The 23586-nt window shown below is 35.1% G+C and overlaps 1 protein-coding gene across 4 annotated transcripts in view; it reads right to left on the minus strand.

The window, feature by feature from the left end:
• Rtca (RNA 3'-terminal phosphate cyclase) overlaps positions 1 to 23586 on the minus strand; it is a 169550-nt gene that overhangs the window by 111299 nt on the left and 34665 nt on the right. For all 4 annotated transcript variants that reach the window (XR_016548149.1, XM_090390966.1, XM_090390967.1 and 1 more), the window contains exon 2: positions 17950 to 18050. Coding sequence is in view for 3 of the 4 variants with exons in the window: in XM_090390966.1 (XP_090247092.1) it covers positions 17950 to 18050 (101 nt within the window). In the remaining variant the exon portion in view is untranslated. The remainder of the gene's footprint in view (positions 1 to 17949; positions 18051 to 23586) is intronic.

Here is a 23586-nt window from a genome sequence, read left to right on the forward strand (position 1 = left end):
TGGACCTTTTCAAATATCTGTTCATCCTTTTGAAAAGCAGCTGACCAAATATGTTCACAGTAGTCCATAGTTGGCCTAATCAAGGTCTTATACAATTGAACTAGAATCTCCTTACTTCTATAAGTCAGTGTCTTCTACATCATTGCCAGAATTCATTGTGCTGTCCTCACAATTTTAGCAATGCATCCTTTAAAATTTAGATACCTACTCCCCATCACCTCCAGATCTATTATTTTCTCCACTTCCTACAATACATCCCCACCAAACTGCATACTCTACATTCCATCTTTGTTTTCTGAATTTTAAAACCTTGCACTTTGCAATGCTGAACTATCAGCCTTACTCACTAAGTCTATTGAAGTGCTCTTGTAAAGCCAAAACATCTGCTCACTGTTCTTCCCTACTTTGCATCAGCAAACAACTGAATATCCCCATTCAAACCATTCCTCAATATCATTGACACAGATCAAATAGCAATGGTCCTAAAACAAACCCTTCAGGTGAACCACTAGTGACTTTCCTCTTTGTAAAGTGCACTAATATCCAACCCCATTCTAGTCCAGTTTTTTTGCTACCAACTTATAATATGGCAATCTACCAAAACCCTTTGTAAAATCTAAGTACACTACTGTATATCCCACTCCCTTTTCCAATGCACCTGTCACCTTATTATAATAAGTAAGCTGATTACTAAAACATGACTTTCCTTTAGCAAATCTGTGTTGCCCACCAAAAAGAATACCACTCTTGTCAACCCAATTCTGGATCCTGGTACTCCTTAACCTCTCCAGCACTAACCACTACACACAGAAGACATATAATTTGAAGCTTGACTTCTGTCACCTCTTTTATGAAGTAGTGCAATCTTGCCTTCCTTCCTCTCCTTTGGAATTAGCCTAATGTAAGCCTCATATTAAGCAAGTATGCCAAGGCAGATCACATTCCCTCAAAACATGTAGTGATATATCATCAAGTCCCACAGCCTTATTAACATCATTTACTCAATTCCTCACATACCTTTTGTCCTTCATTCTTAAATGATGATAGCATTCATTGTGGCAACAATTACTGCATTGGAACTGGGGAATAAATTTAAAAATGGATTGATCCATCTTTACATGTCAAGGTTTATTTCAGCATTGCAATTACCCTCTGAGTTGTATTTGCAATCTTTGCAATATGGCTCTTGAACTTCAACTTCCTACCTATTAAAATTCCAAGATTACTAGCATGTTCAGTTTCTTCTAGATAATCCCACCAATATATGACACTGGATATCTAATCACACCGAAGTGCATGAATACATTTACTAACATTGAACTGAGCCATTTTTCACATGCCCACAAATTCAGCCTATTCAAATCATTCTGTGAATACTGCATATCAGCTGCATTCCAAATTACCCTGAATATCATTGCATAGAACCTCCTTAGCTCAGTCAGTTGGTTTAGATGAGCCCTTTGGTTGGAAAGACCTGGATTCAAATCCTGTCCATGACGTGAGGAATGTTTATGTGTTTTCAATCAAATAGTTAGTTAGCTGGTCTCATACAGAGGTGAAGAGTTTTTCTCCCAGAAACTGGTTTTTTGTCTCTCAAAAGAGACAAACCAGCCCCGTGAACACACACACACACACACATGCAAACATAACACACTCCCCCTTGAACACCTGAACAGCAAAGTGTGTGTCTATGCATGAGTAAATTAAGATAGAATCTTTGCATCATGAGCAAATAGCTATATATCTCCTGTCAAATCATTCCCAATTTCATTAAGGTATAGAATGAATAACAGTGGACAAAGGACTGATCCATGCAGTATAGGTAACACCACTGGTTACCTTAAATCTTGCAGACTCGCATCCCCCACATACCACTTTTTGATATGTTAGTCAACCATCCTCTTATCTACACTAATATTTTATAATCTCATCCCTATAAATTGGAGGCCTTCTCCAATTTATAGCAAATCCATGCACCTGTCAAAAGCCTCAGCAAAGTCCAAAAGTGTCACGATGTATCGACCACCCTTATGTAACTCAACAGAAACATTATGAAACGTGAACAAGTTACTCAAATATAACACCCATGCTGCTTGTTACAATGCATACAATCACAATCAACCCATTTTTGTTACAAGCTCTAACAAACTTTAAAAAAATCTTCACCACTCCTCCAGAGATACTGACAGGTTGATACCATTCTCCAACCAGCAGGTTGCAGGTTCAATCCCTGCTGCTGGATGTTTGCGATTGTCTTTAGGTGCAAGATAAATTTCACTGCCCAGTGTAGGACCACCATCTCACTTATTGGAGGCCTGAAGTGGCATGAAAAAGTTCCATGTTTAGTCTCTATAACAGAGTTTCCAGACTATATAAAAAATTAATAAAAAATACAAAATATATATGTATATATAATTGATAAAATGGAAAAAAAAAAAAAATCTTCCCACAGCACAAATGTATTACATTTGTCATGGATGTATTACAAATATATGACAGGCCCATAAAAAAAAAGTTATTACATAAGTCAATACATCAGTCTTTGAACCACCATTGTGCAATAGGATTACTATGCATTCTTTCCACTCCCATGGAATCTTCCCTGTACTGAGTCTCAAATTGTATAGTCTAGTCAAAGGAATAGCTAGTTCAGATGAAAACTCTTTTAGCATCAGTGCAGATAACCCATTAATCCTTACTGCCGAATTATTAAATTTGTGCAACAGCTCTAGTATCTCCTCCTCATACATCTGAATTTCTTCATCCACTGAAGAACAGTGTGCTCAATGTTGCATACACCAGGTTGTTAGCTTTTAGCAAAATGGGGATTCAGTAGTTGAACAATCTCTTCTACATTTGTCATTTACATACCATCTGTATTCAGTACAGTTTTTTCTTTTATTTGCAAAAGAATGATAGAAAACACTCTTTTTGGGTTTGCAAAAAGAATTCAGCTTGCAGTACCAGTTTCTTTTTATACTCAGACTTTGCTTTTCATACAACTCTTCTGGCCTGCTTCTTATAATTTTCATAACCGACATCATTCTTATGTACACAGTATTTCCTCCACATAATATTTTTCTTACAAATCTCTTGCTTATTTATTCTTCTCTTGCCGATTTATTCTTCAAACTCTAGGACCATTCCAATATTGTATCATTAACATATTTTTAAATACTTCCAACGCATTGTCAATATCCTTCTCATCCAACAAACGATACCATACTCTTCAGTTTGTCATAAGTTCCTGCTCTGTAGTTTAGCATATAGCCTTTTCTGAATGGAAAATTCATAAAATCATCCACTTCCCAAGTCAAAACCACGTGATTTTTCACATTCACATTCATCACCTTTACTTGTTAATGCATTTCTTCTTTGCAATCAACTGATCCAACTAGGAATGTAAAAACACAATGCTATGTATTTGATCTTGTACTACTCCGCACTGCATCATGGAACACCATTATGGTGCCACAGTCATAGGTCTCAATTCTAACTGGATGCAAATCATCTGATATCATTAGCAGCACACCCACTCCTCTCCTATCTATTAGAAACACCTGGGTCCAAATTCTGTCTAGGACACAAAGAACCTTTATCAGAGATTTTCAACTGAAGGTGAGTTGGCCAGTCTCATATGGTGGAAGGGCTTTTCCTGCTGAAAAACTCGAGTTCTTCATCACACAAAACAGGCAAACCAGCCATTTTTCTTCTTTTTTCTTTTTTTTCCTCTTCTGTCTTCAAGAGGGATAAGAGGGAGTCCCATGTGGATAAGAGCCTTACACCATTCTCTGTCCAAAGCAAGCTCTTTGATATGCCAATGATTCTGAAAGTCCAATGCAGTTCTCAAGACTTTAAGGCATGTTAAACTTGGTCTTCCCCTGGGTCTTGTACTCTCCATGGTACCCTCAAATACCAAAAGAGGAAGTCTGTCCAGTTCAATTCACACAATGAGCAAACTAACAGAGTAGATGCTTTTTAATTGTGTTAAGAATTGTTGAGTTAGGGATATTCAAATCTTGTGCATTAGTCATATGTTCTGTCCAATGAATTCTGTTTATTTTCCTGAAGCATTTCATTTCAAAAGCCAATGGTTTTCTTTCTGCTTCTAATTTTTAAGGTGCAAGTTTCTGTCATTTAGAGAGCTGTTGGTAGTATTATACTTTCAAATAATTTTATTTTTAGAGTTCTAGGAATTTTATTGTTTTTCCAAATTTTATTAAGATGATTCATCATTGACCATGCTATGGAGAGTCTGTGTTTTATTTTTCTATGTCATTTAAATTTGAAGTCAAATATGCTCCTAGGTAAATAAAACCATTAACTTGTTTTATGGTTTCCTTCTATTATAACTTCTGCAGTTTTGTTTTGTTTTTTGTACTAGCAAGCTGGTATTGGAGATTTGATTTATTATCTGTTATAATTACTACATCATCTGTGCATATGATATTTGTGAGTGGTCTTCCATTGACTTTTATGCCTTCTGCTGAAGATAATGCTTCTTTAATCAGTTCTTTGATGAAAATGTTAAAAAGGCATGGGAAGAGCAGGCATACCTGCATAACTTCTCATTTGATTTCAAGTTTTTTAGTTGTGATATCTTTATATATTCAACTACTGCACTTGTATTCTGATAGTAGTTTGAAACACATCTTAGTATTTCAGTCTATGTTTTTCTTTGTTAATATCTAAATAAATTTTTCTCTATTGACAGAATCAGATGCTTATTTAAAATCCATAAAACAGCAATAAAGATCTCGTTCCTTGTCCCATGTGATTTTGGCAGGACTAGGAAGAGTAAATATATGGTCAATTGTTTGCCGTTTTTTTTTTTTTTTTTCCAAAGCCAGCTTGTTCTTCTTCTATTAGCTGCTTATAAACATTATTTAGATGACTATCATTTTGACAAAGATTTTGTAAGAATGGCAAAGAAGAGTAATTGGTCTATAATTGAAACATTTTTGAACGTTGCTCTTTTTTTTTTTTTTTTTGTTATGTATAGACAAGATTTTGCCTATTTTACAATCATTTGGGATAGTCCCAGTGAAAAGAATATCAATGAAAAGTTTAGTTGTTTAATTAGATCAGGTCCACCAAATTTTTCAAATTTCAATTTTCAAATTAATCAAATTTCATTTGATTAAGTCAAATGTAAATGATTAAGTGAAAGGATATACTTTCACTTAATCAAATACTTCTTCCTCCAGAATTATGGGTGTTGTATCTTTCTCATTGTGGCTTTTATCTTTAAAGATATCAGAGAAGTAATTGTACCAGATGTGTTCCATTTCTCTAATATTTCCTTGTCTTGCAAATATTCCATGGTGAAAGGTGAAGGAATGCAGTCTTTGGTAATCTCTTTAACCTCAGAGTAGAGAAATTTGTAGTCATCACATAAATCGGCTTCTGTACATTTGTCTGCTTTATCATTTAGCTAATCTGTCATTTCAGCACATTCTGTTGAGCTTGTTTTGAAGGTTTTTGCAATATATTCTATTTTGGTCATTATATAGTTTATTCAGATGTTCTTTAGCCTGCCTTTTTTGCTCCCATAACTGCTTTATCTTAGTTGTTATCCAGTGATTATTTGGTTTTACTGTGTTTTTCTAAAAATCTGTCAGCTGAGCTGGTTATAATATTTGTCAGAAAGTTCCACTCATCTTCAACGTTAACTTCTTCTTTGTTATGTCTTTCCTTTATACATGGCATTAGAACACACTAATCTTTAATTCTAACATTTTATAAGTAATTAAACATTTCTGGGCACCCATTAATTTATGCTGAGACTAGCATGCTAGCTAAAGGTGATGATTTTGCTGCCATACCTAAATTCATTCTGTATCTTATATTTTGCATAATATTGAACCTAATCTTTCTAGTCTTTCAAGTGAGGAGGCTAACAAACTACACTTTGAAGTTGCTGCAACACTTATTAGAAGCAATTACCTCCATGTAATTTACCTACTACTAAATTCTGTGCACTGCTTTCATTAAAACAAAAGAACCATATATCTATTTCAAAAGCAGATAAAGGAGCTGTAGTTTCAATGGACTATGAGAGAAAGATAGATTGCCTTTTATAAGATATCTCCACCTATTTTGTTCACCTGGTTATTGTGTTATTTCTGTTTGATTATTAAAACACACACACAATTAACAGACCTAATATGCTGGGCTCACAGCCTGAGTTTCTTTGGCCATAAATCCAAATTGACCAACCAACCTATCCTGTCTATATATCCTTCCTAAAAATAGGGTACCCTTTACACACAATGTCAGTATGTTTGCCTCTGATAGTCAGGTCTTGCTAACACCTACAATCTGAGGTCCAAACATATTTCACCAAAGCAACAAACTTTATTCCTTTTTTTTTTTTAATTACTGAGATAGGAGTGATGTTCTTGCTCCACCTTTGCAACGAGTTGCACCACCTTACCCCAGTCCTGAAGATACTTTCAGGCACAAACTTTGTTTGCTCACACTTGGATAAAGGATTAAACTAAATTTATTATAAACTTTATTCTGTTTGTTTCTGATACTCCTAGAATTCATGTATAAAAATAATAAGTTACCTGTATGTTTTTATATACTCATCTCTGTAGTCTGCATGAAACAGTTGGACAACTTGCTGATTGCTCTTCTTATCTAGTGCCTTACTTATGCAGACATTCTTGCACATGCTTGATAAGTTTGAACCAGATGAACACAAAATTGTTCTCTTCTCATAATCATTCCCATGATAATTGCACATTCCCACCATTAACACAGTTACGCAACATTGTTACTTTTACACAGAGATGTTCACTATTCCTCTCATCATAATCTAGTTTCTCTTACTTCCTGTGTTAGGTCTCATACCAATTAATAATTCCTCAAGACTCTTGATACTAAATGCATTCAAGTGTAGGCCATCCTTCTTATACAAATCCATTCTTCCCTCAAACTCACTCCACACATCTAGAAACTCGCATTCATTTCCTTCTACACAGCCTCTGCATTGAATCATTTGCCATCATATCTAGGTATATACTTACAATTTACGAATATACTTATGATTTTCACTATTCTTTCACTATTACTATTCTTGCTTCTTCCAACAATCCTTTCATATCTTCTCTCATACTGAATTTATCACTAGTTAAGTCATTCATAGCACCAGAATTACAATATTTTTTTTTGCTTTGCTCTTCTGTTTTTCAATTGCATGTGCTATATTTTTAATTTTTGCTTCAGGAGGAGAAAGTTATAGACTTGTCATAATAATAATTAGCTGTCAGTTGGAGAACAGTTTTAAAATAAAAGGGCCTTGTTTCACTAAGCATTGCTCCAGCCAGCATGAAATTTCAGGAAGTTGTAACATCATGTTTTTTTTTTTTTTTTCCTGCTTTGATCTTAATACTGCAACAAGAATTGCAGTATCAAGATCAAAGTAACTAAAATACATTAATGATGTGTTCTCCATTTGACCACATGGTTCAGACACACTAGACTCATTACTCTCCACCTCAATGGCTAACAATCCAGAATCTAGTTCACAACAGAAAAAACAAAATATGATAATCAGCCTTTTCTAGCCACTTTAATTGCACATTTCCCTAACAAGATTTTTTTTTTCTCTTCATTTACACAAACAAATTAATCCACACAGGTAGATACATTCACAAACTTTAACATCATCCCTCCCCAAAATATGATATCATAAAAACCCACAGTGAACAGAGCCACCAAACTGTATTCCAACCTGACATCACTCGCAGCTGAATTCTTTATTGTCACATTATCCCAACTAATGGCTACAATGCAGAAAATGGCTAGATGCAGAAAAAATTAACACGGATACAGTAAATTTCATGATGAAAAGATCATGATGCTTCAAAATTGTTTAAAGTAGGAAAGAAAAAGCTAAGCTATTTATTATGATGAAGCAGTCCCTTTGTAATAACTAGGGTTAAATGTTTACTTTAATGAAGTTTTAATTAATTAATAATAATTTACATAGCTGTGTAAAAGACTTCAAGGTAAAAATGATAAAAACTTAAAGGACTTGATCAAAGCCAAGACAGTATGCAATTAAAAGTGGTGATTGCAAGACAGCAATAACTAAACGCAGAGCATACATCCAGATAAACAAAAATATAAAAATCAATGACAAAATAAATGTACATAGTAAGCCAGCAAAATATAATTATTGGTTTGCTATGTACATTTCTTTCTTTCTTTCAAGGTTACATGGTGATCAGCATTCACTGAATGGGATTTGTGGAGAAAAACCACATGTGTGAGAACAATTACTTTACTTATAATTAAGCAAATAACACTCAATGGTTCAACCTCTATTTTGAGGTCATCATCAGGAAAACATACATATGAACAAGACACAAGCTACATGACATGACACAAAAGTAAGCTGAATCTAACTGCTTTGTTAATTGTTTATGATATCCTGACCTCTGCTGAAAATAAAATAAAACAGGGGTGGTGGTAAACAGAAAGTTTAAGTTTAGAGGACATATTGCTAAAGTTGCTAAGGTAGCCCATAAGTTTACTTGGTTATTGAAGAACACATTAACAAGCAGAGATAAGGAAGTTGTTATTCCTCTTTATCAAGGCCTTATAAATACTGGATTTCATAGGATGACGAAGCAGTAGAGAGGATTCAGAGGCAAGTGACCAAGATGGTGAGTGGCCTGTGGAATGTTCCCTATGAGGATAGATTGAAGGTGTGTGGACTGTAGAAGTCTGTTGATAAGAGAAAAAAAGGGGATATGATAAAAACATTTAAGTTGCTTAAAGAGTTTTATAGGATAGATGTAGGGGAAACGTTTCAGCACTTGGCTAGATGAACCAGAACAAGGAGTCATCCCTGGAAGTTGAATAAAGCTGTGGTCAGTAGGGGTGTGAGGACTACATTTTTTGCTTGGAATGTGGTGAATGAGTGGAATAGGTTGCCAGAGTCAGTTGTGAGTGCTTTATCTGTTAATGGGTTAAAAAAGAGGTATGATAGATTGTGTAGATAGATTGGTCTCCCACAATGAGTCTTCGGATTTCATGGAGGTACCCGTATAATAATAATAATAATAATAATAATAAATAAAATAAAATAAAATAAAATAAATAAACAAATTAAATACATAAATAAAAAAATCAATAAATCTTTTTTTTAAATACATAATAATAAAGATAACAAAATGCTGATGATTAAAAAAAAAAAAAACTATGCTGGAACTACATCAAATGCATCTCTATAGTCCTGTTGTCTTAAGGTTATTATGTGTTGGGGTTCTGCCATCATGTTCTGGATGCTTCATGGATTGCAGATGGGGCCTCCAGATTCTTGGAATTACTAATCCATCATTCCTGTTGAGATTAGAATGATAAATCAGAATTTCACACTCTTCCTTGAATTTTCCTACAAACCAGGTTTTGGTGCAGTGTAGAGACTTGGTGCCTTTTCAGTTAATTCTGTGACATGTATGGAGTGCATGGTCTGACATTCCTGTTTTACCATAGCTAAGGAATTTAACATGGCTTTTACGTTCAACTTTTCTTGTTGGAACTGTGCACCCTGTTTTCCCTATGTAGGGTATGTTGAAGATGTAATGAATTTTGTAAACCCCAGAGTGGGAAAGGTCAGGAAGGGGATCTTTGGATGAACTGAGCATACCTTTTAATTTTACAGGAGGTTTGAAAGTTGCTTTTACATTGTATTTTTGCAATGTTCTATCTATTTTTTCCAATCTCTAATGTATATGGCCATGGCATTTTTGTAATTTTTTTACCTTTCATGACATTATTGTTGCGGATATTGTGAAATGTCTTTTTGTTGTAACCACTTTTTATAAAGGTTTGGTTAATGATTTCATATTACTTCTTCAGTGCCTGCTCATCAGAGAAAATTGTTAGGGCTTTATGTTTGAGAGTGTTGATGACCCCTAGGTTTTGTGATGAATGGTGGTATGAATCCTTGTGTATGTATTGGCCTGTGTGTGTGTGTAGGTTTGTGATAGACCATGAAGGACAGATAGTATGAGGGAAGACATACAAGTTATGTCTCGAACAGGAACATAGTTATTGCTTTCAATCTTGATGGTAAACCAGATACATTTGTGCTGTTTGTTTAAGTGGCTTAGGAATGTATGTAATGTTCAGGGGCCAATGTGGGCCAGATGACAAATGTATCATCAACATATCTGAGCCAGATTTTGAAGCTTTAGACTTGTGAATCTAGATCTCGTTGCTTGAGATCTTCCATGTAAAAGTTAGCTATCTGGAGAGGAGGGGGAGGTGAGCCCATGACTGTACCTTCTCTTTGCAGGTAGAAATTATTTTGCCACATGAAATATCTAGAGCAAAGAATGTGGGCAGAGAGAACAGTGATATCAGCAGGATTTTTTTTTTTCCCCACTGTAATTTTTTTAATCATTGGCATGTTATAACCTATAATAACAAAAAATTATTTATTGATTTTTTTTATTTCCTTTTATTATTTATTTGGTTTTATTTATTATTATCACCAGAGGTCAGGATAGCATAAACGATTAATAAAGCAGTTAGATTTAGCTTACTTTCATGTCGTGTCATGTAGCTTGTGTCTTGTTCATATGTACACTTTCCTGATGATGACCTCGATATAGAAATTGAACCATTGAGTGTGATTTCCTTAATTATAAGTCAACTAATTACTCTAACGTGTGTTTTGTCTCCATAAATTCTACAAAATGCTGACCACTTTGTAACCTTGTTCTAAAACGATGTAGAGACAGAAACTTGATACCAAACTGCATTGAACTTAAAAAGAAGTTGGCTTCAGCCAAAGCACTCCATATTTATCTCAGGTGGAAAATGCCATGTTGAAAGAACAAATCCATGAGGCCTGCCAAAAATCTAGCAATTACATAAAGCAACTTTCTGCAACTAAATTCAGAGCTATCTAGCACTTAAATCCAGATATTTGGGATATTCTAGAGAGGATTACAGGCAACTCGGCGAAGCATATTCTACATAAAAACAAAAAACTAATAGCAAAGATATGAAGACTAAAATAACAACAATAACAACAAAGCAACAGACAATTGAAATGCCATACCCAGAGAAGCAGCCAACCATAAATGGGAAAAGGGAGGAGCAATGTCCCAATCAATGACAATCCTTCTATTACAGGACAAATTCCCTCCTGATATCACAGCGCTCTTTGCACATGTACTATGTTCTGGCTATTTTGTGTGGCAAAATACTTTCTACCTATAAAAAGAAGGCACAGCCATGAGCTCACCATTATCCCCCCCCCCTCCCAATTGCTAACTTTCACATGGAACATTTTGAGCAACATGCTCTAGATTTCTCTCCTTTAAAACCCAAGGTCTAGCTTAGATATGTTGACGATGTTTTCACTATCTGGCCCCATGGCCGCCAAATACTAGACACTTTCCTTAGCCACCTAAACAAACAACACAAATGCATACAATTCACAACTGAGATTGAAAAGCTGAACACACTTCCATTTCTAGATACTCTTGTCACACGTCTTCCTTCTGACAGTCTTTCCTTCACTGTTTACCATAAACCTACACATACTGGTCAATATATAAACAAACTCCTACCACCACCCAACACAAAAACTAGGTGTTATTAACACACTAAAAAAACAGGGCTTTGAAGATTTGCTCCAATGAACAAGTACTTAAAGACAAATTTAAAGATATCAGCAATACCTTCTTAAAAAATGGCTATACCCAAAATACTATCAACAATATTCTTCACAAGACCACACTTAAAAACAAAAATAAACTAGACTACAATAAAACTGTAACCATTCCATACATTAAAGAGATATCAGATAAAATAAACAGAAAACTACAGAAATACAACCTTAAAGCCACCCTTTAAACCTCCTGCAAAATTAAAGAACTTACTCAACTCATCTATAAGGATCCACTCCCTCTGCTGGCCCACCCTGGAGTATACCGTATTCAATGCACCTGTAATTTGCCCTATACACAGGAAACAGGATGCACAATTCCTATCAGAAAAGAGGAATATAAACGACACATTAAATATAATAACTATGGTAAAGCTGACCTTTCTGATCATGCCCTGAACACTTTACATAGAATTGACTGGAAAAGCACCTGTTGTTTACACCACACCAAAACATGGTATGAACGTAAATTTAAGGAGGTCTGTGAAATTCTTATCAACCACCCTAATCTTAACAATAATGATGGTCTAAAAATCCCAAGAATATGGAAGGTACATATTCTACCCACATAATCTTTCTTCCTAAGAGTTAATTATAAATAGGACTATAGGTAATCCAGGATATTAAATCTAATATAATAATTGTCATGTTAAATTAGAACATCATTTTTGCTGTAATAAAACTATCTATATGAAAGAATGTTTCTCTGATGTTGTCTTAAATAGAATATAACTTTGAAGTAGTTATTTTATTTTATTTCATTTATTTAGTTTAATTTTATTTTTCACTAGAGGTCAGGCCAGTAGAATAATGGTTGATAAAATCATCATCTCTTTAGCATACTATGTGAAATGCAATACAGCTTGTCTCTGTATATATATGTATACTCCAGATGATGACCTGAATATGAAGGTTGAAACATTGGGAAATTAAAATAATTATTTTCAACACAGTTGTTGAGTCCATAATTTGTCTAAAATGAATGCAAATGATTAAAAAAAAAACTACAGTGGAAAAAAAAATTCCAGCTGATATCACTGTCCTCTCTGCCCACATTTTTGCTCCAGATATTTCATGTGGCAAAATAATTTCGACCTGCAAAGAGAAGGTATGTTCATGTGCTGATGACCGTACCTTCTCAGTACCCCATCCCCCTCTCCTCCCGATAGCTAACTTTTACATGGAAGATCTCAAGCAACAAGATCTTGATTCAGCAAGTCTAAAGCTCAAAATCTGGCTCAGATACGTTGATGATATTTTTGTGATCTGGTCCCCACAGCCTGTGAACATTACACACATTCCTAAGCCACCGAAACAAACAAACAACAAAAATGTCCAGTTTACCATCGAGATTGAAAGCAATAACTATGTTTCTTTTCGAGACACAACTTGTATGTCTTCCCTCATACTGTCTGTCCTTCATGGTCAATCACAAACCTACACATGCAGGCCAATACATACACAAGGATTCATAATACCATTCAACACAAAAACTAGCAGGTCATCAGCACTCTCAAGCATAGAACCCTAACAATTTTCTCCAATGAGCAGGCACTTAAGAAGTAAAATGAAATTATTTAAAAAAAAAAAAAAAATATATATATATATCCAATTTACCATTGAAAATGAAAACAATAACTTTCTTCCTTTTCCAGACATTTGTCAACATCTTCCCCTAGGCTGTCTGTCCTTCATGGTCTATCACAAACCTACACACAGGCCAATACATAAACAGGGATTCATTTTTTTTTAAATCATCAGCATGCTATTATACATATAAATTGGTTAAATTGGTTTATTTTTTCAAGGTAAGCTGTCCGATTAAGAATGACTGAGCATTGCCTCTGTCAGCCTTGGTGATAATGATGTCATTGATATTTCTTAGATATTTAAGGGCTATTTTTTCTGCTTGGGTTACATTGCAACTTAATTGTTTATTATAATTTAGTATACTGGCTGCTTCTACCTGTACTTTATCTGCTATGTTGGATGGGGAAGGGAGCAAAGAAATTTTATATTATACTTTTTATTATTATTATTATTATCCCAAGACCCCCCCCCCATGGAGTGAAAGACTCATCTAGGAGGTCTTTTTATCATACACACAGCTCATCATACCAAGCCTTAAACACACTCAAATTCTCTGCAGACACCACACTCTTAGGCAAGGTCATCAAGGAGAACCAGAGGTCAACCCTGGAAGGGATGACCTCTGGTTCTCCCCTGATCTCCCAGTATTTGCTGGGAAACCTCTCCAACACTGATCCTATAAGAACCCTTTACTAACTTGTAGATCTCTATCATATCACCCATCTGTCTCCTATCCACTAGACACTGTAAATTGCATCGTCTCAACTTTTCCTCAAAACCAGGTTATATATAAAACCTGGTTATATATAAAAAAAATAATAAAAAAAAAAAGGTTTATTGAGTTTATTTATGTATTTATTTTTATTTTTTTTTTTCACCAGAGGTCAGACTAGCATAAACAATTAACAAAGCAGTTAGATTCAGCTTACTTTTGTGTAGTGTCATGTAGCTTGTGCTTTGTTCATACACTTTCCTGATGATGACCACAATATAGAGATCGAAACATTGGGTGTTATTTGCTTAATTATAAATAAAGTAATTGCTCTAACACAAGTTTTGTCACTCTAAATCCTGCACAGTGGACTACATACATAACAGGCTTATTATTCACAATATTCCTCTCTTTCTTAACAAAAAATTACAAAAGGTTTTACATTACCATATTTCTGTAAGTATATTCATTCTGTCATCTTATCCTTACTTCGTCCCACGGAATGTCCGGTCTTCTTCTAGACGACTGTCTCACAGGCTAGGCTTGGACTTCATTGTTCTGCCTTTCTTTCCCAACATGGACTATAAACAGCATGGCTCACGATTCACGTGGACGTATATGGTGGTCAGTTCCTTCAAGCTTGCTCGGAATACTGCCGAATATCTCCCCGTCGATTCCTTCCATATGACATCTCGAAACGATGGACGTGAATAACTACACGCTATTGATAAGACCCTGAGCTCGAACTCGCCCCGACTTCACAAGAAAATCCAAAGCAAAACCGACAAAACACAAAAGACCCCTTGAAAAGGGGACAAACCTCTTTTATATCCACTACCTCTGGCGCCCTCTTCACTCCCATGCCTTTCTGCCCGGCACCCTCTTTTTGCGCACGTGTTGTTTATTCTATTCGCGTCTTCCTGGAGAATTCCGTGTGCATGCCGCGTCTTCCGAGAAAACACCGAGCGCGTACCGCCCCGCACGTAGACAATTTGCCGTAGGCTACACAATTCACCCGAGGTTTTCGTTAGTGGACTTTGAACTTCTGTTACATGCCTTAACATATATCTTATAAAGAATACTTCTTCCATTATAAATTCTTACAAAAAAAATGACATCGTTTACCTTTAAGTAATATTACATAAAATAGCACTACCACCATATGATTCATTAAACAATTTGTATCTTTACCTATGTACTTTACCTAAACAACAACGAAGCATTTTCGTTGTTGTTTAGCTAAAACTTGTTGAATCTTGAATAAATTATTTCTTTAAGGAAATCTTTTCATTCAAGATCCAACACCACTCCTTGAACCCATTGACCGTTCCTGCTCCAACCACTCTCAGGCAATGCATTAAAAGGTTCAACTATCCTCCACGCAAACAAACCACTCCTCACCCTCTTTCGCACAGCCTCCTTTAGTAACTTCCAGGGGGGGGGGGGCCTTGTCATTGCTCCTTCCCGCCATTCCACCAAGTGAAAGAACTCTCCAATGTATACCCTGTAACTGCCTCTCAACAGTTTAAAAGTCTTGATCATATCACCTCTCCTTCTTCTATCCACCAAACTCTGCAGTCCACATTCCCTCAGTCGATCCTCATAACTCATCTTGTACAGTCCTGAAATCATCTTTGTTATCTGCCTCTGTACCCTATCCACAGTCAATTTATCCTGTTCAAATCCTGGGGACCAAGAACAATAGTCTAAGTATGGTCTGATCAGAGTCTTATACAACGGAATGTTAACTATTTTACCTCTGCAGGTCAGCGTCCTTCTCAGTATTGCAGCAATCCTCTGAGTTACCCTCACCACCTTTGCAATATGCTCCCTGAATTTCAGTTTTCTATCAATCATCACTCCCAGATCTCGTCTCCCCTACCTCCTCCATCGATGGATCCCAAACCTCAAGACTTTACATTTTGCTGCATTGAACCGACACCCCCATTCATTTGCCCATCTGTCTAGTTTATTCAAATCCTCTTGCAGGGCTGCTAATATCCCATAGTATCCCTGATAATATCCCATTAATGGCATGAATGACACAGAAGGCATTTCTAGTCCAACAACATGAATGACTCTTAAGCTCAGAAGTACAGCATTAGTACTGAGGCCATAATTTTATGCAAATAAGATAAGCCTGGATGGGAAACAACAAACTCATCAGATGACACTATCACATCTTAACAGAAATTAAGAGTACACTGTCAATAAAATGAATGACCATTACCAGGTAAAAAAAAAAAAAGAGCTCTCTATTGTGCATGTTACAAAAAAGTAGCAGCAAGCTGAGATTGGGTTTACAGAAAACAAGATTTTTTTTAACTACAGAATTTTCTACAAAGATAAGGAAAGTAACTCTTAATAAAAAAAAGCCTTAAACCTCATCATCATAACACTAATTACGGATATAGACCATATTGGTCTGTTCCGGTCTCATTATCCATCCAATATCCTTTTTTGAGGTCTGCTCTGCCTTCTCTTTCCAGTTGGCTTATATTTTAGTATTTGTTTAGGATGTCAGGTGTTGGCCATTCGGTTTACATGTTCAATCCATTTTTGTTTATAATTGTTTACTTTTCCTTCTATTGATTTTGTTTTTAGTTCTTTTAAAATGTCTTTGTTCCTTTTTTGATCTAATAATGTGTATTTTGCAGTTCTTCTCATAAATCTCATTTCATTTGTTTTTATTCTTTGTTTATCTTGTTTGTTTATTGCCCAAATTTCACTGCCATATAATAATGTGGGCTGCTAAAGTATTGTATATTTTCAAGCGTGTTTCTTTTTATACGATATTCGGGTTGAGTGTTCTATTTATCAGGCCTATAATCTGTAAAAATTTTGAAGTTTTTCATTTTATGTCTTTTTCTCCTTCATATGATATTTCACATCCAAGATAAATGAAAGCATTTATCTGTTCATTTATTTTATTATTAATAACTATTTTGCTTCTAAGTGGAGTTTGTCCACAAAATGCCATTCTTTTAGTTTTATCTATGGAAATTTTCATTCCAAACTGTTCTACTATAATGTTTAAATTATATATTGCTCTTTGTAAATTGTCTTCCTTATCTGATATTATTACCCGATCATCTGCAAATAATAGCGTATTTATTTTGTTATTCCAGGAAATTTCTATACCTTGATTGTTTAAAGTGTTGCACTGTATTAATATTTCATTAATGTAAATATTGAAAAATGTTGGAGACAGAGGGCATCCCTGTCTTACTCCTTGGTTTATAGATTGTTTTTCAGAAAACTTTTCATTTATTTTTATTTTTATTTCATTATCTTTATATATATTCAATATTGCATGTAGTAAAATATTAGATATATTTATTCTTTGTAATATATCAAACAGTATATATCTTTTCACTTTGTCAAATGCTTTTTCGTCATCTTAAATATAAAATTCATAAAACAAAAATTAAATGCTACCTTTAGATATTTTTAAGCTATTTTTATGCTATTAATCACTGCAGTATTTTAATTTTTTAACTTTTAAATTTTACAATACTGCAGGGAATTAAAGTGAAAATACAGATTTTGAGTATACAGAAGAATGATCATATTTTGAACACATTCAAAACATGATCAAGAAAATGTTCAAAGCATGAGCATGAACAAATAATAATCAATAATTTTTTGTTAGTTCTAATCACATACAACACATCAATTTTATACAGTTCTGGCTCTCTCATATAACCCAATGAATTTAAAAAACTGCATTCTCTTCCCACACAGTTATGTCAACATACTATTAATTTTGTTTCTCACTGTCATTTATTGGGGGAGAATGGTACAACATTCCTAGTGAACAGTTCCAGATCACTGTTGATACTATGTCACTGTAATAGATATTGGAGCACAACACTATACTACTTTGCACTTTCATTTATGTGTGCACATACATGTATATCTTATATCTGTGTCATTATTTTATAATTACCTGAGTCCAGGAGTACTTCTTCCAGCCCTTATATTATAGACAGATATTGGTTTGCTTAACAAAGCACTCAATGCTGTAGCCATTCTGAGAATCTGTCCTCCCTAAAATTAAAAACAGAAAGGAACGTTAGAAATAAAAAACAACCTAAAATTGTGGTTATTCTTTGTCTCCATACCAAAAGAAATAGTTATGACATTATGAACTTTTAAAACCTGGTTTACTACATGTCACTATACCAATATATACTTTGCATATTCTATGATAACCTAATTTGTATTCTTTAATTACTACTATCCTTCCATAATTATTTTGCGAAAAGCAAAATTTATCTAAACTTTCTGGTTTGCTTTTAAAAACAATTAGAGAGCTTTTGCCAGCCATAAGCAAATACATGATAACTGGCCAAAGTGAGCTAGATAGAGCACTCTAAAATTGTGCTAAGCACTAACTTCAAAGGGGTCCTAATGCTGATCTATTAAGCTTAGCAAAGTACCAGAAGTAACTAGAAACTAGTCCTTAATAAGTACCGAGACTACTTTCACAAGTATGTAACCTAATGTCCAGTTTGAAAGACAAAGAAAAACAGGATTTATTTACTGCATGATTATCCTTTCAAACGTTAATATAACTTATAAATGAATGTAATATACTTTTTCTTTGAATCATATTTCTAAAGAAATACTGCAAATTATGGTAAATTTTTACTTCATGAACAATCAAAAAAAATTGCAGCATAATCAGCATTAGTGCTATGTCATACAGTCTGCTGTCCCAGTGGATTGTATGACTTGGGTTTTCATCATTAGGATCAGCCGATAAGGCACTGGCTCGCTGTCTCTTGTAAGAAATGTCTGTCACGTGTTCCTCCATACGTAATTCAAGAGATTTGTCCGTCTGGCCAAAATAAGGAATATCACAATCACACCATATTTTGTACACACCAGGATATTTAAGATGATGATGACATGGTTTTGGGAGGCTTATTAAGGAGCAGATTTTTGGAAGTGGAGTGAACAAAGTTCAGATATTGTATTTTTTTAGAACCTTGGCTAATTTTTGTGAAACTGAACTTATATATTGCCTTTAAATATTTATTTCTTCTGTGTGTTCTATATATATATCATCAAATTCCTGATATTTACCCCCAAGGGGGTGTACAGGATATGATAGTACTACATGAAAAATTTACATCATTACTAACTTCCTATCTACAATTTTCCTCCAAATCAGTCTGTTAAATGTCAAGACTCCAATATTATCAGGTCTTATATTTCTATCCTCTAAGGAACTTTTTACTGTATCAATCCACCTATATCTTGGTCTTCCTCTCAATCTTTTTCCTGCCAACCTGGCAGAGAACACTTGTTTTGCTAATCTTTCCTCTCCCATTCTGCTTAAGTGACATACTACCTGAGATTAGCTCTGCTAATGCATTCCTGGATGCTGACAATATGAAGTTCTTTCCTAATAATCCTAGTTTTTAATATGATAGTGCCATTGATGCCATCTGTTCATGCCCCTAATCTTTCTCAGGACCCTCATATCTGCAGTCTCTAGTCTTTGATCGAGTGTTTTACTTCTAACCCAGCTCTCAGATCCATAATTGGTTTAAACACTGTCTTGTATACAGCTAATTTCTCTCTTATTCCATATAAATTTATACAGTTGACTTCCTACCATACCAGCTTTATTGATTCTGTTGATATTTAACTTACCAACTTCACTAAAATTCGTGCCTAAGTAGCTGAAATGTTTTACTTGTTCTATAAGTTCTCCATTCACAATGCAGTTGATATTTTCAATGTTTCTGCCTATTTTCACTGTCTTTGTCTTTTTAATTATTATTATTATTATTAGCACCCCAAGACCTCATGGAGTCAAAGACTCATCTGGGAGGTCCTTTTATCACACACACACACACACACACACACACACACACACACACACACACACACACACACACACACACAGCTCATCATACCTTGTTTTAAACACATTCAAACTCTTTGCAGAAACCACATTCTCAGGCAAGGCATTCCAATCATTCACAACTCTGCATGAAAAAACCTGCCTCTCACTCCCCTACTCACACCCTCTTTATACAGTTTCCAGAGATGACTTTGGTTCTCCCCTGATCTCCCACTATTCTCTGTAAAACTTCTCCAGCATTGATCCTATAACAACCCCTTACCAACTTGTAGATCTCTATCATATCTCCCCCTCTTCCTCCTGTCCACCAGACTCTGCAAATTACATCTTCTCAATCTTTCCTCATACTCGACATTCCAGAGGTCAGAAACTACCTTAGTCAGTCTCCTTTGGACCCTTTCCAACATCTCTTCATCCTTCTGGAAACCTGGTGACCAAATCAGGCACAATAGTCCATGTGTGGCCTAATCAAAGCCTTATACAACGGAACAAGAATCTCCCTACTTCTACACGTCAGTGTCCTCCGCATCATTCCCAGAAGCCTTTGTGTTGTCTTCACAATTTTGGCTATGTGTCCCCTAAATTTTAGGTCCTTATCCACTATCACCCCCCAGATCTCTTATTTCCTGTACTTCCAACAATATATTCTCACCAATCATAAATTCTGCATCCCATCTTTGTTTTTCAAATTTTAAACCACGACATTTTGCAACATTGAATTCACATCCCCATTTCAGTGCCCAATCACTCAATCTACTCGAATCTTCCTGTAAGGCCACAACATCTTCATTACACTTCATGGTTCATCCCAACTTTGCATCATCTGCAAACAACTGAATATCTCCATCCAAATCTTCACCTTCATTAATATACAAGTTAAACAGTAATGGACCTAAAACAGACCCCTGAGGCACTCCACTAGTGACTTTCCTTTTCCTGGATATCGCTCCCCCATACACAACTTGTTGATACCTATCAGATAGCCAGTCTCCAATCCAATGCACCAATCTAATATCCAACCCCCATCTGCTCTAGTTTGACTGTCAACTTATCATGAGGTACTCTATCAAAAGCCTTTGCAAAATCCAATGCTGACCTTCATACTATATCTATTACAACAGTTATTCAATTTAGTCAGGGAATCTTGGAGATTTGTAGCAGATTTATTTAGAAGTATAACATCATCTGCATAAAGCAAAGAGCTGAGATTAACACCTCTAATTTTGATATCATGTTTAATACCACTTTCTTTCATAATGTGATCCATATAGATAATGAATAAGAGAGGGGATAATGTACATCCTTGTCTGACACCAGATTTAACATTAAACCATCTTCCTGTACTTCAATTCTAACTGCTGACTTACAACTCAAATGAAGACTGAGTATTGTTTGATATAATGCTCCACTGACCATATAACTGTAGCAATTGGAACAGCTTCTCTCTTCACACCTTGTCTTATGCCTTTTCCAGATCTACAAAACTTAAATACAGATCTTCATTATATTCTCATAATTTCTCAACTATATGTCGTAAAGTGAAAATCTGACCCTGACAGCCTCCATGTGGCCTGAATCCAGCTTGTTCTTCACCAAGCTTCTCTTCCACAATCCCTCTCAACAGTTTCTCAAGTATAATTGAATATATCTTACCAGGAACACTTCAGTAATGAAATACCTCTGCAATTCTCACATTCAGTTTTATTTCCCTTTTTATATATGAGTACTATGAGAGCTCTACTCCAATCATCTGGAATTCGTCCCTCTGTCCAGGCCTTCTGAACTATGCAGTGCAGCCACTGTACAACTTTTATACCTCCACACTTGCCATTTCTGGTTGAACATCATCTACTCCTGCTGCCTTTTCACATTTCAGGCTTTTGAGGGCTTTTTCTACTTCAAGTATGGATATGTATTCCTGCCTGCATGTCTGGTCAGTGTTTTTTACCACTGTGCTGTCATCACTGCTTGTTTCATTTAGCAGTTTTTCAAAGTAATTACTCCAATACTTCAAGGATATCTTTTTCTCCTGTTTTCATGTCACCTTTATCATCTCTAATTCCTTTTACAGCACCTCTTACCTCTGTTTCTGAGCTTATTCAACAACCTCCAGAATATCTTGCCACCTTCTTGATATTTATTTTCTATATTCTCGCCAAAGTCTTACAATGACTTTTGTTTAGCCAGTTTTACACAGTGTTTAGCTTTCTTACATTTGTCTCTGTATTCTCTAAGAGCACAAGCTGACTTTTGATATGCTTTCTTATTTTCCTTCATTCACTGCCTCTTTAACTTCCTGTGTCCACCATGAAGTTCTGATTTTTCTATCCTTGCAGACCTCACCACATACCTCTCTGGCTGAATCAATCAGTGTTTTCTTCAGTGCTTGCCACTGAATCTCCAAGGCTTGGTTCCTGCTCTCAAACTCTTTCATTTTTTCATCAAAAATGTTTGTGTATTTTAGTCTACAATTCACATCTGAGAGCTGCTCAACTTTTATTCGCTTTAAAACTTTCTTACATGTTCTTCTTTTCAATCTGAAATTTAAGTTTATCCTGCTCAAAACTAAACGGTGATCACCCCAATTTCAAATCATGAGCTATACAATACAAAGGGTGGACAATTTGTCAATATATGAAGTAAATATGAAGGAAGTTGGAATAGTTTAAGATGAATATACATTTGGACAGGTCTGGTAGACATCTAGACCACAGTTTATTGAGAGTGCATGAACAAAAGGTGCAGTATTACAACTTGAGTGGGAATGGCCTCAAAGAGAGTTGAGCATCGTGTTTGTATACTAATGTATGAATTTTTATACCCAAAGAGAACTGAAAGTTAACTTGCACTTTCTTTGAGGAGATCTAAACACCATCTCTCTATGCTCTTTTTTTTTAATATTGGATCCACACACACACACACACAAAAAAAAAAATCACAAGTTCTGTAGCATTTCAGTTCTGTGTGTGAGAAAGAGAATAAGAAGAAAGTAGGAATCTGCTCACACTTTTTTTTTTTTTTTTTTTTTTTAATGGCTGAAGGTTGTATTCTTTGGGGAAGTCACAGTAGTAAAGGCTGTTCCAGATATTGACTTAGAATGATATACAGGTGGAAATAGAAATGGAGGGATACACAGAATATTTCAGAAGAATAAGAAGACAAAAGAAGATTACTGTTAATGACAACATAGGAATTTATGTCTGATAAGAATGGCAGTGGAAAATAATAGTAAAGTTATGGTTTTATGGCCATCTGATGAGGGTGAAAAAAAACAGAACAGTATGTCTAACATGATGTTGTTACATGCCTCGGAGCATAGATGGACAACTCCCTAAACATGAAATGTTAAGACAAATTGGTTTGGTATGCAAAAGAAGGGTGATCCTAATATAAGAGATTTTAATTATAGGAATATAGATTAGAAAGAGTAAAGAGTGTATAGAAACAGAGTGAATCTGTTTAGTTTCTAAGAGGTAATCACTGAGCAGCATGTGATGGAAGTAACACAAAGTTTTGGAATGTTGAATTTAATGATATCTTCACAGGATGTGTTTGTGAAGGAAATATCAAAACTGCTACCAGCTGCTGAGATCATAAGGTAATGACTTAAAAGGTGGTCAAGTAGAAGAAAGCTTCTGTTAAGAGGGAATAGATTTGGAAATTAATATGAAGTCGATTATGGGAAACTCTATATTAAAATAACCAGGT

This window comes from Typopeltis vanoorti, chromosome 3 (genome assembly GCF_054136105.1).
Source record: "Typopeltis vanoorti isolate ZY-2024b chromosome 3, IOZ_Tvanoo_1.0, whole genome shotgun sequence".
Taxonomy (NCBI): Eukaryota; Metazoa; Arthropoda; class Arachnida; order Uropygi; family Thelyphonidae; genus Typopeltis; species Typopeltis vanoorti.